This window comes from Oreochromis niloticus, linkage group LG13, assembly GCF_001858045.2.
Source record: "Oreochromis niloticus isolate F11D_XX linkage group LG13, O_niloticus_UMD_NMBU, whole genome shotgun sequence".
Lineage (NCBI taxonomy): Eukaryota > Metazoa > Chordata > Actinopteri > Cichliformes > Cichlidae > Oreochromis > Oreochromis niloticus.
Window position 1 is genome coordinate 10,838,568 of NC_031978.2, and position 18,705 is coordinate 10,857,272.

Sequence of the window (18,705 nt, forward strand, 5' to 3'; positions counted from 1 at the left end):
TATATTTTTTCGTTTACTAGAAGAAAAATATACTTTATAAAGAAGTGGCAGCATTTTTTTTCAAACCCGTCTAACAATCTGTCACTTGTTGACAGTTATTTCACGTCTATGGAATAATGAAGACACTAACTTTAAAGTTCCAAGCAATAAGGAGATCTTGATTGATTTGTGAGAGCTGCCGGGGACATGAAGACAAACTGCAGCAGGCTCCGTGCACTCTGGCGCCATCCTTCCCCGGGCTGTGGGATCAACGCTGCTCTTCTCATCCACGCTCCTCACAGCTTTACGCTCTTTGGCTGCCTGAGGTGTCTGTCAACGTGAAGGGGAAGAAAAAAATGTTTTAGAAGGAAAAATCTGAGCAATTCTTCTATTGGTAGGCGGGCTGGTTGTGAAGGGAACAATCAGGTTGATTTTGCCAGGGAGCCACCTCAAAGCATATCGGGTTACTTTGAGTGACAGCGTAACCATGGCAAATAATTTGACTAAGGCTATTGTCTTATCCTCACCATCCGTGGGTCAGATAACCGACCAATCAGAGTTCATATAATCGCTTGTCTTGCCAGCTTAGAATAATATTATTAAAACGAGCCAGCGAGCCCGGTCTCCGGGAGTAGTTTATGTTGAAACGGCATAGAAAAGGTGGAGGACGGTGGAAGGAGTAGCAACTTTCTTTCTCAGCAACTTTATGGAGAATAGTCGCCTGGGGTTTCGCATGGCTGAACGGACTTGAGCTTATTCCATAATACGCAGTTGGACTTTGCCTAACCTTGGGCACTTTTACGTTTTAGGTAACTCTTTTGGGGACTTTTTGCCGCTTATGGACTTAATGCGTTTTGATTTAATGAGACACTGAGAGGAGAGACGTGGAAGTAAGGTACAATATAATCTGTATTGGTTTACTTGTCGCCATGTCCATGCTTCCGACGTTTGGTTTTACGCAAGAACAAGTGGCTTGTGTTTGCGAAGTCCTCCAGCAAGGGGGGAACATCGAGCGTCTTGGGCGCTTTCTGTGGTCCCTCCCGGCGTGCGAGCACCTCCACAAAAATGAGAGTGTTCTCAAAGCGAAAGCCGTAGTTGCTTTTCATCGGGGGAACTTCCGAGAGCTCTACAAGATTCTGGAGAGCCACCAGTTTTCGCCGCACAACCACCCGAAGCTGCAGCAGCTGTGGCTCAAAGCGCACTACATCGAGGCAGAGAAGCTGAGAGGCCGTCCGCTCGGCGCCGTAGGGAAGTACCGCGTCCGGAGAAAGTTCCCCCTGCCCCGCTCTATCTGGGACGGAGAGGAGACGAGCTATTGCTTCAAAGAGAAGAGCAGGAGTATCCTCCGAGAGTGGTACACCCACAACCCTTACCCATCCCCACGGGAGAAAAGAGAGCTGGCCGAGGCCACGGGACTCACGACCACGCAAGTCAGCAACTGGTTCAAAAACCGACGGCAGAGAGATCGAGCGGCTGAGGCAAAGGAAAGGTAAGGGTATATTTACTTCTTAAAACAGACGCTTAATCTAATCTCAGATTAGATTATCTTCTTTTTTTTTTATCATTGTCACATCAAGCAAAACATAGCAGGTAGTTCCAAACTGTTGCTGAGTCACAGACTGCCACTGCTGACTCTGTGCGCAAAAATAAATTTCTGACCTACATCTGGAAAGTTATTTGACTTACATAGCATGGACATATTTTCGGATCTTATTCAATCGCCACAGATCTCTCCACCGGATCGATTCTATATTTTACTGTCGTAGAAGACGGCTCTCAAACTAAAGTTGCACTGTATGTATTTCTGTGATAACTGTATAAGCCCCTATTAAAAGTTGAAACGCACGAAATTAAAGACGTGTTGTCAGGTAAATTACAAGGTTATAAACGTTGCTTTTACCCCACTTTTATGTTTTAGTAACCACACTGATTATAACATGAAACTTGACTTTCACGTTAAGATCAGAAAAGAAATATATGCAGACTACTGTGAATCACAGACACTGGATGAACACATGGTATATGCAAGGAAACATATCAGAACATGTATGAAAGATGTTTTGCGGTGTAATTGATGTGGCTTCTTGTCTGGCCTTCACATCAGCCAGGCTGACATTTCATTATGAGTCGTTTGCACTTTTCAGAGTTTGGAAATTATACAGTCAGGCATGTAGAGAGGTGTGGGAGATGTGTTTTTGTCAGGTGTTCACTGGGTCGGTGTCTTCTTTCACCCCCTGGCCACTAATTCGGGCTGAAAGCTCCACGTAAATCATGTCTTCCCACTGAGAAAAGCCTCACTGCAAACCTATGAACTATGCCATACGCAGTACGCACGCGTTTCAGAATGATTAGGCCTGTCATTTATTTAGAGCTGTGGACGAGCTCTCCTCGAGTGGCCGAGGGCTTGCTCAGGTTGAGCTTCTCCACAGGTCACTATGGTTAAATTAACTTGCTCTGAAAGTTTCATGCAAGTTCAGTAGTCAAATGGATTTATTATCTTCCAGTCACTCTTTACTACTGATACACTGACACTGCGCTTCTGTGGTGAATTGAGCCTCTAATTATTTTTGCTGGCTTACTAATTGCATCTGGGCACACGTGCCTGAATGTATTCTCGTGTGAACATTAATAAATAATCAGACTAAGAACTGATACATTAATGAGATTATTATGGCTGTTGTAAAAGTGTCACAACCCAATAAATATTCTAGTAAACACAACAGAATTGTGTGTGCCACTTTAATTCAAGTTTGTGTTCATGTTCATATTTTTAATGCAACCTTAAACATGTTAAGCTAAATTTAGCTGATGTCTTTGTTCCTGCAGGTTTTACTCCGAGATATGAAAACTTCAGTTAACCTAAATCTGCCTGTTTATTATGCACTTTTTTCGCAGACGTGTTGTAATTCCGCATTTGTACCAAACTGATGTGTGATTTTGGTTTCTGTTCGCAGAGAAAACAACGAGAACTCCAACAGCAACAGTCACAACCCATTGACTTCTTCTATTAATGGAAATAAAACTATTTTGGGGAGCTCGGACGACGATAAAACACCTTCTGGGACTCCGGATCACACGTCTCCGAGTCCGGCTCAGCTCCTCGGCGCAAACCCCGGTTTACCGTCCCTGCACGGCCTTGCGCCCCCGCCGGGACCCAGCGCAATCCCGGTACCCAGCGGCCCAGACTCGATGCACCATCACCACTCATTGCATCATGACACCATACTGAACCCTATGTCTTCTAATCTAGTGGACCTCGGCTCTTAAAAGCCGTCACTGAAGGGAGACGGAGAGCGCCATTTTTTGGGGAAAATAATTTACGAGGTGGTGTGAGTTAAGCTTCAAGCACTTGCGGCACGGTGCAAGGCAGACAGACTGGAACACTGCGAAAACAGCCACCGTAACAAATCATTTAGTCTCATATTCAACCTTTAAAATCTTTTTCAACAAGTGGAGAGGGGGAAAACCTGCCAGTGAGCGCAACACCTCCTCTTATCCCCAAACTGAACGAGCCCTTGTTTCGGGGATTTTCTAGAATCAAGAGTTCAGAGCAGAGCACTTAAGAACTTTCCAAATATACTTAAACAGGACCCTACCGAACTTTTTTTTTTTTCGTTAATTCGCTTGAGGAAAATATAATTTGGAAAAAGTAAGTAAAAGTAGTAGTTTTTTGAGATGGCTTGTTTTACTGCAGTGCTGGGGATAAAAATTTGATTAACGAAAGAACAGAAGAAAGGAAGGAAGAAAGAAAGAAAACTTTACCGGAATGTAAAAACGTAATATGTTATATTGTTGAAAACAATAACAATAAAGTGTCTTAATTCTTGTTACTATTAGCCTACAGTTGTTATTTTAGGGGTTTAGATTAGCCTTTATCACCAGACTCTATAGGCACAAAGTTAAGGGTACCCATCGCCTTTCTGTTTACATGGGGTTTTTAAAGAGAGCCATAAACGGTTATTTTTGTTTGTTTGTTTCTTTGTTTGTTTGGGGGAGGGTGGGCTGATGGAGTATGCCAGTTAAACGTGTCTCATAGGGGCCATGATAAGATAAAATATTCTAACCCCTTGATATTATTGTTATAATTATTTGCATTTTCATTTGGGGAGAGACTGCATGTAAACTCTGCGATAAATGATGAAACATAAAACGATTCACCTATAGTTTCATATACCCTTTACAATAAAAAAAGAAACACGTGGAATAAAGTCGAGAATTTCTTTGATTCTGAATTATTCTTGACATTTTCTTGGCATTTTTTGTCTCATACGGGTCACCTCCTTACAATATTTTAAAGCCATATAAGCTGGAGGACAAAATATATAAAACTTTAAGAAACATTTTTTAGAGCATCTGCAGGTAAACGTCGATATTTACAGTGTTACAGAAATATTGCTTGAACGATAGTATTTATGATAATTTGTAGTTTCAGTTGAGAATATTTAGACATTTTTTCCCTCCAGCTCATTTATGTAATTTTAAATGCAGAACAACGCACAAACCATGTATTCAGCCTTATTTCCTCTGGCTTTTTAAATGTGCTCTGAGCCACCACTTCCCAAAGTTAGGAAAATACATAATCAGATAGCATTACTGAAAATCAAAAGCTGTTAGCCTCTGACACATATATCTCCTGTAAGAAAGGGGATATTGTCTTCTATGTGTGGGCAGACTGTCGGCATGCACGGGTCGATATCCCGGGATTATCTGTCTTCTAATCATAAACGCTGCGAGGGAACCTTAAAGGAGGAAAATGCAAAGCGGCATCTGTTGCTTCCCACGGTTGCAGTTTTAAAAAAGATAGATAGATAGATAGATAGATAGATAGATAGATAGATAGATAGATAGATAGATAGATAGATAGATAGATAGATAGATGATTTTTCAATTTTAAGGACATGAGGTCAAAGTTCATCCAAGAGATTACTGCCGATTTTAAAGAAAAAGAAAAATAAACTCCACACGCAGTCCAGTGTTTTGTAAAAACAACACTAGACTTGAAGCATGTGGCATGTGGCCATGGCAGGCAAAGTTGGGCGAAATTTAGACGTGCTTCCCCAACTGGGAACCCTGACGTTCGAGTGATGACACCTTATCTTTCCGCGCTCAGTCCGGGAGAACAAAAGTACCGTAGTGTTTGGAGTAGGAAAAAAACAGAACTGGAAACGACCGCTGAAAGAAGACACTTTGTTTGAACAGCTTCAGCCGCGCAACACCTCCAGCCTCCCTCCCGCCCCCTCCTCCCCTCTGCTGCCTGATCAGTTCGTGCAGAATAAACCTAAAAAAACATCTTTTCTGCTTTTCATATTTCCATTATGAGGCTTTAGTACCTCCCCTATTTCAGGTTTCGACAGGCCGGCGCGTGCTCGGTGTATTTTCTGGTGTCTTCTGTATCTTCATATCAGAATATAACAGTAGCTTATAGTTTCATAATTTTCTTACGTATTGCGTGTTTATATTGATAAATGTTACACATTATGCCTGATATACTATAATATTATTTTACAATATTACTCGCATGTTTTTTTTAAACGATGCCAGCATATAGTTCATAGTTAAGTGGATGTTTTGGTTCACATGTTAATGGGTTGCAAACTTTTTTTTATATGTGAAACAAGGGCGAAACACTCTTTTATTCGTTAATAAGTTATCCTGTAGACCCAGGTGGCTCTAATGGGAGTGCAAATATGAGAAGTGCTCTCAGAGAGTGCGCGAACTGTGAAAGATCAGTCGCACCTTCCTGGGAACAGCTTCCTGCGCCTGAAGGTCAATTACATATTGAACACAAAGCCCGCAGGTTGTAATTAACGAGGATTTAAGTGCACATGGGTCTATTCACAACAAGCCCAAAACAGCGGCATTTGAGGAGACATAACACTGAATGTTTGGCCTTTCACCAAACCAACCCTATAACCCTACAAAGAGCTGTGATTTTCGTCTCCTCGTTCTTTCACTCTCTTGTTTCCCATAAGGCTTGAAATGTGAACTTGAACTGGTATTATGAGTGCGCCATGTGTGCCCAGGAAGTGGAGGCTATTAAACGTTTTTTTTTTTTTTGTTTGTTTTATTTTGTTTTTTGGACAGAAGATGAAAAATCTGCCAGCATTGAAGAAAACGCCTAACGAGGCGCACTGACTTAATTCTGCTAGGCTGGCTTATGGGAGTAAAGGCCCTCCAAAGCGACAGATGAGGGAGGAAAAACTGTTAGACAGATGTATCTTGTCCTGGTTTCTTCATCTGTAGGGTATTTAATCGCCTGTCAATTCACCACGCAAACAACGCCGTAAAATAGAAGCGAATGCCACTTTGCCCCAAGACCAAAATCATGAAACAATCAGGAGAGAATGCTGAGTCCTGGCCTCGTAAAGATCACATCCATGCACTTTCACAGCAAAAGGCTTGTACTAAGCAGAGCTGTTCTGATCTGAGATCAGTTTTAGTTGTTATTATTGCATCTGCGGACTGTCATTAGCGCAAAAGGCATTTTACACACGCGTTTTGCCCGGTAGGGTGGTGATTTTTATTCATTCAGTTTGGTTTTCTTGACTAAAACAAGAAGCAAAAAACAGAAAAGCCAAAATACGGACTCTTTGGTGTTAAAAACCGCAGACTTTGTATTAAACATTAAATACTTTGTTCCAGGGTCCTGCTGCAGGCTTTAGTAGCGATTATTTATTTATTATAATCATTGTTTATATATTTATATATTTTTGGACTTGTCTTTTCCGCAACTTTCACTAACTATGCGATATAAAACAGCACTGATTTTTTTTTTCTTCTAATTTTCGAATGAAACAGTCTGATTTGAAAGTTTTTCAGCTGTTAAACTTGTGCTAAAATTAAAAAAGTTATTTTCTCTTTTTTAAAACTGATTTATCAGATCGGTATTCGAGCCGTCCTTTACTCATAATATCCCAAAAATAAGTAAAAGAGCAAAAAACAACGCGTTACCCTATTAATCAATAAGCACTGATTGTTATTGATGCTGTCACACTCTTTAAAACACCTAAGAGTTTCATTAAAAATATATCATCTCCACCTGTAGATTTTTATGTTTTGCTCGGTTTACAGGCGGTTTATGTATTATTTTAAAGCGCAGATTAGGAGAATATATTTCCCGTCACCTGAACGCTTAGACTGCAATCTGAGAAGAAGCGCTGTCGTCATTTAGGACTTTGAGTGACGATTTTTTTCAAAATTCATCATCGACTGAGATTTTGTAAAGAAATATCTTTCAGATAAACACGCGATAAAGATGTTTTGCTCGCTTTCGAGAAGATAAAACCACTGAATTATTATTGAATGAGTTATAATTAAATACTGAGAAAATGTATTTTGTTACTATGAAAAACAGAAGCTTTAGGATTTAGATTTTTGTTCTGCATTTCTATCTCTTCTCTGTGGATGAGTTAATCAAACCTATTCAATCCACATACTTCACCAAATCTGAATATAAAAGGTTTCTTTCAATACACATTTAATCAGGAACCTTTTGTTAAGTGATGTTAACACACTTAATAGAAATGTCAGCTACAGTAAAGGTGGTTATAATGTGACACGTTATTGGCCCCAGTGGGGAAATTCTCTTTTCACTTAGACCCCCTTCAGGGAGGTCAGAGGTCAAACTTTTATGGCAGCAGCCTCGGAGCTGGAAGGGATTCACTGTTGTTGCTCAAGGAAACTTCAGCAGAGCAGATAGGCTTAGACTCAGGTCCTCTGAGTCATGAGCACTTTTAAAATGAGCCTCAAAAAAGTTACAGACAAAATGTGCAGCAAATGACGACTCTTTGATTTTGTTGGCAATTTGAAAAGGTTTGTGTGGCTATGAGGAAGATAAAATACAGAACTAATATACTGAAACAAAGGATCACATTAATGTAACCAGTTAATAATTCACCCCACTTGTTGACTGCAACGGTTGGTAGCTGTGCTAACAAGTGTGTAAGACAGCTGGGTTTTACATTACTGATACACTGCCACTGTAATGTGGAGTCTAAATCAGACAGCAGAAAGAAATATCAATTACATACACAATTACATCTTTCTTCTAATATGCACAGAAACAAGAAAAAAAAATCTTTATTTAAGCATCCATATGTTTTGAATGAAGTCATAATCATAAAAAGTCATCTTTACATTTTGCACACAGGTCTGTATTCTTTTCAGGGTCTAGTCTTTTTGATTGAGTTTAGTATATATATATTTAGTGGATACATAGTGTACACCATATGGTTGACATCGAACAAGTAAATGATCCCTTTATTGATCCTGAGGAGACAAATCCCTCGGTGGTTACATCAGGAAGGGCATCCTAAGTAAAAATCTGTCAAATAAAATATACTGCACTACCTGCTGAGGTGGCTCTTTCTGAATAGGACAAGAGCCATAAGTAACTTTACTGGATCTAAACTGTCAGACTCAGTTAATAGTTAGAGAAGAGGACATACTCTTCCCTCTCTTCTTGTTATAGATGACATCAGACTGTTCATCAGTGCACACAAAAGAGTCATGTGGAATGGGAAGAACATATTTCAGAATGAAATTCCTCTTTCATAATCTGAAAACCACCATTAAAAAATGAATGCCAACATGAAGCTGGAAAAAAGATTAAAAAAACCCAGAAACATTATTCTTCACCTTTGATAAGTTTTACCAAACTATTTTGTGTTTTTAAGTATAAATATAATGCATGGCCTGAATATTATTTGTATGCATTTAAAAATGATACGGATGTCAACATAAATCATTCCCAAAGAAATATTTGTTATTTTATGAAAATATTTTTAAATTGCGTAACTGGTATTATATTTAAAATAAATCTCCAACGTTTTATGAATGAGGGAAGTTTTGGCCTTCTTTTAACTATAACATTGATATTGATAGAATCTGAGATACTTACTGGCATTACATTTTTTTTAGAATACGTGCCCAGGTCGGACACAGACATTAAAGTTCATCGTCAGTGTGGTGGTGGTTTGTATAAACAAGTCCTCCTTCTTCATTCCTTACCCCAAGTAAACCTGACTAGTTGAAAAAAAATGAAAATGCAAAGATTTTCACTATTTCTGATGTTGGTAATGATTAATATGTAGGAGCATTTGCAAAAAAAAAAAAAAAAAAAAAAAGGCAATGCATTTTTGGGATTATGATTAGTTTGGATGAATAAATTTTTTGTGTTGTGAAAATATCTATAACTTCTAAAATACTGAAAAGCATATTTGGACTTTGGAATAAATGCTGAATACGGAATAAGTACTAGTACAAAAAACCCCATCAACACTAATAGAGTGAGACCATTTGATATACTTTGTTTTAGAATGCATCTTTGTGTTTTGTTTAGCTATTTTTCTCTTTTAGTTTACAGCACTTTGAGCTCAATCGCAGTGTTAACTTTATTGACGAGCCCATTGATTTCACCTTCTCCTCAGCCATTATGCATTTTTGGTGTATCAGGTGTGTCCCATAAAACAGGATAAAACTGTAGGGGGTCTGGGGAGTGAGGAGGAGGAGGGGGACGGCGGGGTGCGCGGTGTAGAGTTACGGTCAAAAACGAGAAAGAGAGAGACATGGCGAGGGGAGTACGAGCATTAATGCACTCCCTGTGTGCTGGACGCGTACTGTTACAAAACACACACTCTCACACACACATAAGCGCACTGCGGGTGCCTTTTGCTCAAGTAAAAGGTCACCTGGCAGACCGAGTCCTGACTTCCATCCTGAGACCTGAGACAAGGAGAGGCATATCAGGAAATAAAGTTCAGTTAGAGTAAACCACTACACTTTTTCACTTCAGTAACACACAATTAAACGGTACAAAGTGAAAACAGGAACACTATACCTTAAATCCCCTTTTCAGCACTTCCAATAAATATACAGTACAAAAACCTAAATAAATGGGTTTTAAAGCACTACAGGATCCCTGTTTAATGTAGATTTCTAAGAAAGCATAAGCAATTATGGAATCTCATTCGAGGGCAATATTTCACTATGTTGTTGATTACTGTGCAATTACACATGAGTCACCACTAATGCATTAAGTAATATGTCATAAACCAGTTATGCACAGGGGACATGATTTAAAGAGTTGGTTTGAAAACTAAAAGAACTTATTTTAGGAGGTTTCAGTCTCTTTGTTTCACTGTGTGTTAATAGAAGAAGAGACAGAGGAAAGGGTTGTAGTACTAATGTTTACGAGTGTGTACACTACAGGGTTAAAGAAGGCTCACCTGGGCTTTTTGCCCCTACTGTAAATTCCAAGATAGAGGACAGACACAGGCTATTCTGATCGCATTAGGTTCACTCCGATAGCTTTTCCAGCTATTGTCACTTGACACCATTCCATTAAATCTGTCCAGCTAAAAGATTAACAGCACCATTCTTTATGCTTTCACTGGGTGTTCACTCTGAACTCCAAAGGGCAGGTTAAATCATGCACAAGATTTTCATAGTGTGCTGTGTTTTACGTTCAGCCTATCTAGCCTTTTTACTTGATGTTATATCAACTAGCAGTGCATGGTGACACAGATAAATTATAGTAAAACAAGTTCATTAATCACAGCCCAGCTTTTCTGTTTTGTTAGTAGTAACCAGCTTATATTATGATCAAACCTGTGTGTGTCTTTTTTAGTCCAGTAATAATTAAATGGTGCTTTTATTCATTATTCATTTAAATTTAAAATACATTTACATTTGTGAGATGAGAACTTCTGTGGGTAGATACAGTAAATACTGCCAAGTCCATTAGCACACTCTGATTTTAGATAGCCATTCTTATTATTAGGATGCATATGACCACTAAATTTTAATGGTACAAAGTTTAGGGCTTTCATATACATTGCTTTGTTTACTTTATATAACTTTGTTATGAATGGCCAAGACATCATTATTGGACAGATTCTGCATATTATTCTAGTGTATTCAGTCTCATCAGACGGCTAACCATAAGACAACTGCCATACTGCGAAAACTTTGTAGCAACTTAAATAAATGATCTGACTTCGGTAGCTTTGAACTTTACCAGCATGAATAGGGGTTGCACATATCATAAGATAATCTGGCTGATAAGATAGTCTTGCACTCTCTCCAGTCTTTAAAAGTAAAAATTATTGTTAGTTTTCTCTTTGTTGGTGTATTTTAACTGAATTTTGTACATTGCCCCATTTGCTGTAATTTGAATCATGTTTTCCTGAATATTGCACAGAAAAGGATGACAACTAACACAAAAATAAGTGAGTGAAAGAAGTGAAGATGGGTCTTGACACTGGAACAATGTTATGCTTTGTTCAAAAAACTATTTGTTGCTTTAAGGGATTAAAGGTTGTGCAACTTATTCATATCCTGCTCAGAGTCTGTCTGTTCCAAGTCAGGAGCAGGAACTTCCTTCTAATTTCGATCAGTCAGTATTAGTGTTGATTGTGCACACTAGACCTGTATGTCTTAGTGTGTACAGTGCAGGTTTGTCTGTTTCCAATGAAACACAGTAACGGGTTCAACCTGCCAGACTGTTGACTCACCTTACAGTATGCATGAACATGCTTTAATGTTGGCACTGTGCAGAAATATGAAGGAACTTTTCAGAAACTGCTAAGAAAAATTTGCATATAAGTAATGGTGCACAGTACATTTTAGCATGTAATTTGTAGGTTACAGTTTTAATATTAGTTTAACGATTACACTCTGGCTACTTTTCCGTGCTCTTACTTCATATCATTTCTGTAACTGTAACCACAAACTTAAGCATGGTTACAAAGAAGAGAGAAACAAGAAAAGACAAAAGACAGCTTGTTGCTTCTAACATGTCTTCCATGCGCCAGAGAAGGAGAGCTTCTCAAAGTTTCACTAAAACACTCATTGCTACGGATTCACTCCACTCAGTACTGTGCAGATTTGTCGGAAGAGTAACAAAACCTCAGAACAGAAGTGATGAAGGGTAACTATTTGGCTCTCTTCAAAATTTAGGGGAAACGACTGGAGCAAAAGGCCTGGAAATCATGACCGCTGCTGCCACCTAGCGATCAGTATCTGTAACCGCATACTGATCCAAATAATAGACCATAAAACCAGTGCGCAACCTGGATACTCCAGCAGATGGGCTGAAGCGCAATAAGCAGGTAAAAGCATAAGAGGAAAGTGAGGAGTACTGGGTACTCCTAACCAAGTACCCAGCATGATATAAAAATAAATAATAATAGATATTAATAATAGCATTGCTGTTAGGTGAAAACTGTGAAAACAATGACAAGTCTTCATCAAGGTCGACAGGTGAAATCATTCATCCATCCCACTGTGTTTGCACAGAGTAGGAAAAGTAAGTATCGTTTATCCTATTTTGCATAACTGTCAAATACACAGGAAACCAAAAGTTGCACGAGTATTGCAAAGCAAACATAAGACGAACTTGATTAAGACAGCGTGTATGACCAACAGTAGTTTTACAATGATACCGGTAGTTAACTACACATTTCAGTAATATGGGTTCTTTTGACTAAGCCTATTTATTTGTGCCTATATTGAACTTTTTATATTTTCAAGCATGCTATGCAGCTAATATGTAACTAGAGCCCAAGTATGACGTTTACTTTTAGGTTAAGTTAAACTCATAGCAGATTGAGCGCATGGGCGCGGTGTCTTACTGCTGCACAGAGATTTACTGTTTTGTGAGAACTTCGAGTTATTTTGAAACATGGGCAATGTAATGGTAAGGGGTGATGCTTCACAATGACAGGCACATTTTGACTGGTCGAACAATGGTTTTCAAATCCACATGTCTGTTCAAAAAATGGAGGAAGACAGAACTACAGCTTTTTGATTCTCTATCTAGCCTTCCTCTTGTTTCTCATTTCTCCACTCTCTCCCCCATCTGCCCAGTTCTTCCTAATAACTTACACTAGATTGGTCCCCGAGCTGTGGACTCATCTTGTTGTGATTTTTCTTTCTCACCCACAGCAGTGGCAGCTGCTTGAAGTCGTTTTTGCTTTGTTGCCGTTAACTTGCTGCTTGATTAGCTCCTCCGCTGCACTTCAAACGTCCCTGGGTTTCAGCCAAAGCAATTTTGTAGTGCGAAATGCAGAAAACATGCCACGGGTGTAATTTCACTACACAATAAGAGGTAGACGTAGATGGGGGGTATGTGTCAGTGACCTTAAAGCTTCTGTATACACCATTTGTAATTTATTGCACACTTGACTTGACACACACACGTGTAACTACTGGAATGGATCTGGAAGCCATGAATGCCATTAGCAGCTTGAATAGACCGCAAGAAATGCTGCATGTGCTTTAAAGTAAATGCATAAAGTTCGATGGTGGAAAGCTTTACATGTGATACATTTTTAGTGAAAGCATGCTGGATCATTTAACACTTTTTGTTTTCATCCCATGGTTTATCTACAATTGTCATCTCATGAATAAAAGGAGCGAGCTCATGATGACACCTTGTGGTTAAAGTTGGCATCTCGTAGCAATTCATTGTCCATATCTATATCCATGCAACAGCTAATCTGGAGCGTCTCATTCCTATCTTTTTCCCACAGGTCCATTTAATGCCAAACCAGGAAAGGAAAACAGGACATCCTACTGTAGATATTACGATGCGATTACATGGTACATGGATGCCAACTAACAACTGCAGCAACAGCCATAAACTTTGGCTTTATGAGGTCACAAACTGACTCTAATATTGCTATTTGCAAAATATATTTATGGAACCCATCCTGCAAATACATTAACGCCCATAATAAAATCTGGTTTCATGGCAATTTGATTTTTACATTTTACATCTTAAAATTTAAAAAATTACACTTCCACTTCCTTACACTCAACCAAAGGAAAGAACAGTTTATGTGACAAAATCAACATATAACACTTTAAATGTTTGCGGAAGTATTTGTCCTGTTTGTTTGTTTTTGTCAGCGATATGACAGCTGAGTGGAAATCTGACTGCTACAAGACATGCGCCAGTGTTGCATGCTGAAATAGGAAAGATCATGCAGCTGCCTTATAAAGCTATTCCCAGGCAAAGAATCCCTCCGGGCAACTTCATGAATGTTCCCAGTAATGCAAATGGAAGCAGTTTAGAGTTTTCACTCCGCTTAAAGGGAATGTTTTTTCTGGTGGATGAATCACTAGATGGCAGTATAACATAATGAGACAGCTAGCAAGTATATAAAGTTACAAGACGCTGATGCACTCATAGAAGATGGTGTGTGTATATATATTTTTTTCTCATTCATTCACATTTGAATGAATGAATGAATGTGAGGAAGTGCTATCTTAATCCCAGAGCAAACACTATCAAAAATCTCACTCATCTCTCCTCCCTGGGGGCTAACCAGTATGCTAGAGAGGATTACATCAGGGAAATCAGAAGAGTGCACATTTGCACATCGCCCACTGACACTGTCACACCAAGAACAGACACCACTGGGTTAAGCCAATTGACCATTTACATGGCTCTCAGCCTCTCCCTTGGCCTCACTCGATTTTCTCCAACTGTTCACGTTCAGTTCTGATGCTGTTTGCAAATGTGTGTGTGTATGTGCATGCATGTGTGTGTGTGTGTGTGTGTGTGTGTGTGTGTGTGTGTGTGTGTGTGTGTGTGTGTGTGCATAAAAGTAGACAGAGAGAAGATACAGAAAGTAAAGGTAAATATTTGATGATGGAGTACAGAAGAGAGCATATTGCTATATCTGTTTTTTACAGATCAATACCCAGTCAGTTTAAATAGTTTTTTGAATGAATGATTTTGGTTCATTCTTTAGCTGAACAAAAATCACTGAACTTCCTTAAAAATGTGAACTTGTGAAGGGGTTTTCGAACTGTAACTGCTCCTGCTTCATCCACCTCTGCAGACATACATTAGGTCTCTGAGCTCTGAACACTTGGCCATGTTTTCTTTCTCCTCTCTGTCTCTTATGGGAGCTATGCAGCTGCTGTTGCTTGATGAACTGGACTGAGTGAAGGGAGTGCAGAGGACAAGGCCGGTGCATGCATCAATAATGCATGTGTTTCGGAGGCCACCTCAGGACAGAGGCCATTTTTAAAAAGGGCGCTTTAAAGATGCTCCACAACCGAGTCATGTACAGGAACTTATTAAAAATAGAAAAAGTGGTTGAACAAAACAGCCAGCTTCAGTTGAGGGTCTCTACCACATGAGCCAGCTATTAACAAGCAAGGTACATGTTACACGAACATCTTAACTAAAGACTCTCTTAGACGATAAACTGTGAAGGATAAATTTGAAACAGGAATTTAAATGAAATTTCTTTTCTTCTTTTTTGTTTTTGTTTGCAGATGCTTAATCTCCCCCCAAGAGCATCTGTACCAAGTAAAACCTTTCAGCTAGAATCTTAATATGTGTTACAGAAGGTGGAGAGTGTAATTTCAATTAATATTCTATGGACTCTCTGACATGGACAGTACATGCTCTTAAAAGGTAAATTTAAAGTCGACTGATCCAAAGTGCATTTTTTACCTCCAGGCTCTATTTGCTAATATGTCTATAAATGTTGGATGTATCTCCATCTAACTGGTTAAACTATAAATCAACTCTAGTGACCCCAGATAAAGGTTGCTTATATACTCACGTCAACTTGAAATCCAGCCGAAACCGCTTTAGGATATATGAGTGAGTGCAAAATGGGAAAGTGAAAGCGATTGCTTATGGCATGCAACATGGTGGGATGCCCTTCTCCACTTCCAATGATTTAATGGCAGATTCAGGCCTGGATGCCGTAAGCATTTCACTGTCCATTTACAGTGAACCCTTCTCTGTTGCATACTTTCTGTCCCCCCTGCTCCTGCTCTCCACAATAGGGGAGTTAAACACTAAAAGGCCTCGCTCCAGCGGACACCATTATTCTCCCCTCTCTGTGACCATCACTACCAGTTCCCCTATTTCTCACAGGCTGGTCAGTCATTTGGCTCCTTGCCAGTCTCTGTAAAATTCTGGGTATCAGTTTTGAAAAATTAACTAGGGATTGGTGGTTCCATTACAGTCCCTGGCATCCGAATCCTTGAGCATTAAATGCAGAAACCGGCTCAGTGTTCCAACATCGTTTGACTTTCATGTTATTAAACTTTAAAGACTGCATCCTGTACAGTGTATATACACTATGTGTGGGGATGATGTGACTTCACTGGCCTGCAGTGGTCCCTGCAGTGAAAGCATACTCTATGTATGTTCATGCCTACCATGACATCAACTAGAGCACAAGGAAGGTGCACTGATGGGGCAGTTTGCCTTTCTGATGTTCACTGATAATAAAATTGTTGTAACAAGAGACATCTTCTTTGCTTGGAACTCTGGTGGCTTTAATACAAACTTGGACAATCAAAGATTCCAACACAACATTTACATCAACGATTAAAGGGAAATTTTGTTAGAAATCTAGAATGTCTCCATATAATGCACTGCAGCAGTTGTAATAAACTTAACTTTGTTTAAATTCAAGAGAACCTTGAATTTTGGTGCTTTTTTGTCTTCTTCTTTGGAGGTGCTTGACCAAAAAGGTAACCAAAGCTTGGGGATATTATATTTTTTATTTCACACGATTCCTCTAGATGGCAGTCAAGGAACACGTTTGGCCCTCAGCTCAGCTCTTCCTGGCCACCGCTGTCCACTCACAGTATGGACTTTTCCTCTGGTCGGCTGTTTGAGAGGGGGTCGTTGGCATCCAGGGTAAACCTTTCCAAAGCTTTGTAAATGGAGGTTAAATTGATAAGGACACCCAGGCATCAGTCAATCCCCGACCTTTTGTTCGGTACATGGGCACAAAAAGGAGGCGTGTCACCGGGCAAGCTTTACTAAAGCTGATGCTTTTATCGTGTTTCACATATTAGTCACATATGCTAATCCTTTATTGCTCAATATATATTTGTATAACTATAGCCTCTTTGCGCAGACTCTTGTGAGCTGATGTCTCTGTTTCGAAACCAGATATAGGTTATATAGGACACGGCATAGTCGGGTCAGCGTTACCATTTTATTCTTTTAGCTTTATTTCGTCAGAAATACCCCCAAACACTTTGAGCTCATCAGTGCAGACCCAGCATCTTTAACTTAGATATCAGCTTTTGGACATACAGTGTCCCTTTGACTAAACTGCTTTCTCGTCATTGCTGGTTTTGGAGCACTAAACAAAAACAAATGCCAAAATTTTGTTGTTGTTGTTGTTGTTTTGATTAGCTTTTGGGAGATGTGAGTCAAAAAGACAACCAGTTTAGTTTAGCCTATGATGCAAAGTGCCTTGTATGGCATTAGGCCGCACTGGAACCTCGTTTACGGTTAAAAGGGACAGATTTTTTTCATGCATTGCCATCCCCAAACCTTGGTGGTTAAAGAAAAGGTTGGGAGTGTCGGCCTATGAGGTGTCTAAGCACAGCGGGACCGGGTGTCTGTGTCCAGGTTCATTCAGTGCTTTCAGCAGCCGACCAGTGGGCAGGAGCTCCAGCTGACAGACAATAGCCTTCAGCATCAGACCAGGGAACAATCACCAATTCATGGAAGGAAAGGGGTGGGGGGGTGGGGGGAGTAAAGAGGGATGTGTCACCAAAATGTACCAAGACCGAGAGTACATACGGGAGGGAGTGTGTTTCACAAGTTTCTTGCGAAAAAATAAAAAATAAAAATAAAAATCCAGTATTATCATTATTATGATTTTAACCAAACACGAATGAGGGGCAATTTAACCCTTCGGTGTGCTGAAAGGGAAAATAAACCAACTCACCCCCCTCTTTAATTTGTGGCACATGGTGTCTGTACGTTCACGGCGCATTTCCCATTGCATGCATCAGTGCCGTGTAGTACCGTGCCATGCTAAGAAGGCCTGAGAACGGCGGTAGAAAACACAGGTGCTGGGGCTCCATTTAAGCTGCTCAGCCCTCTGTCCACTCGGTGTGCACAAGCCGAGAGATCACAGCCTGCACCCAGCGCCCCCGACACGCACATACAAACAGCTCCATACGTGCCGGGCGTGCAAGTCTATATACACGCGCGAGAGGGGTGGGGGGCTCATATTCGCTTGAGTAAGCTAGATTTGGGTTGCTTTCATGTTATGCTTGTTTTAAAAAGATGAGGCTTGTGCTATAGAAGTCCACACTAATAAGCATTAGACTGGAGTATTTCTTGACACCCCCTCGCCTCACATGCACACTCACTCCTCCCAACCTGACTGTGAAAGAGAGAGTATGAGCCCATCTGCCCCTCAGTAGCCTTCAAATTTTAAAAAAGAAATAAAAAGAAAAAGAAAAAAGAAAGGGGTGGGGGTGGGGGCAGTATACCCACCGACGACCTTTTATCATTGCTTCTACCTTGTGTGACCTCCAATTTACAATTTAATGCTCCAAAACTTTTTTCCCTTTAATGTTGCTCTCAATTAAAAAGTGTGTGCCTCTAATAAATGACTTGCATGAAGGAAGCAGTGTGTGTGTGTGTGTGTGTGTGTGTGTGTGTGTGTGTGTGTGTGTGTGTGTGTGTAATGAGGTTTGGGGGGTCGATCAGTTTGCAACAAGCAGCAGGTGCATGGCGCCGGCATTGGTGAAATCAGCACAATTTACACACCTCGTGCACAGACGCATATTATCAAAATTACACAATATCAAAAAGTCTCGTCAGACCTACCTGCTTTTAACCACGCAAAATTATAAAACCATCAATCTCATTCACCTATAACCTAATATCAATACAACTGAATTAGCTGTTTTTTTCATTGTACTTCTTATCTAACA

The 18,705-nt window shown here is 39.9% G+C and overlaps 1 protein-coding gene across 1 annotated transcript; it reads left to right on the forward strand.

The window, feature by feature from the left end:
• Positions 1-356: 356 nt before the first annotated feature.
• six2a (SIX homeobox 2a) lies at positions 357-4,187 on the forward strand. The gene is made up of 2 exons (XM_003438308.5): positions 357-1,468; positions 2,934-4,187. The coding sequence occupies exons 1-2, from the start codon at positions 909-911 to the stop codon at positions 3,244-3,246; spliced, it is 873 nt and encodes a 290-aa protein (XP_003438356.1). The 5' UTR covers positions 357-908; the 3' UTR covers positions 3,247-4,187.
• The last annotated feature ends 14,518 nt before the right edge of the window (positions 4,188-18,705 follow it).

Coding starts and splice junctions, on each gene's coding strand:
- six2a (XM_003438308.5), top strand. CDS start 909: ATGTCCATGCTTCCGACGTTTGGTTTTACGCAAGAACAAGTGGCTTGT. Junction 1,469..2,933: donor GCGGCTGAGGCAAAGGAAAG/GTAAGGGTATAT, acceptor TTCTGTTCGCAG/AGAAAACAACGAGAACTCCA.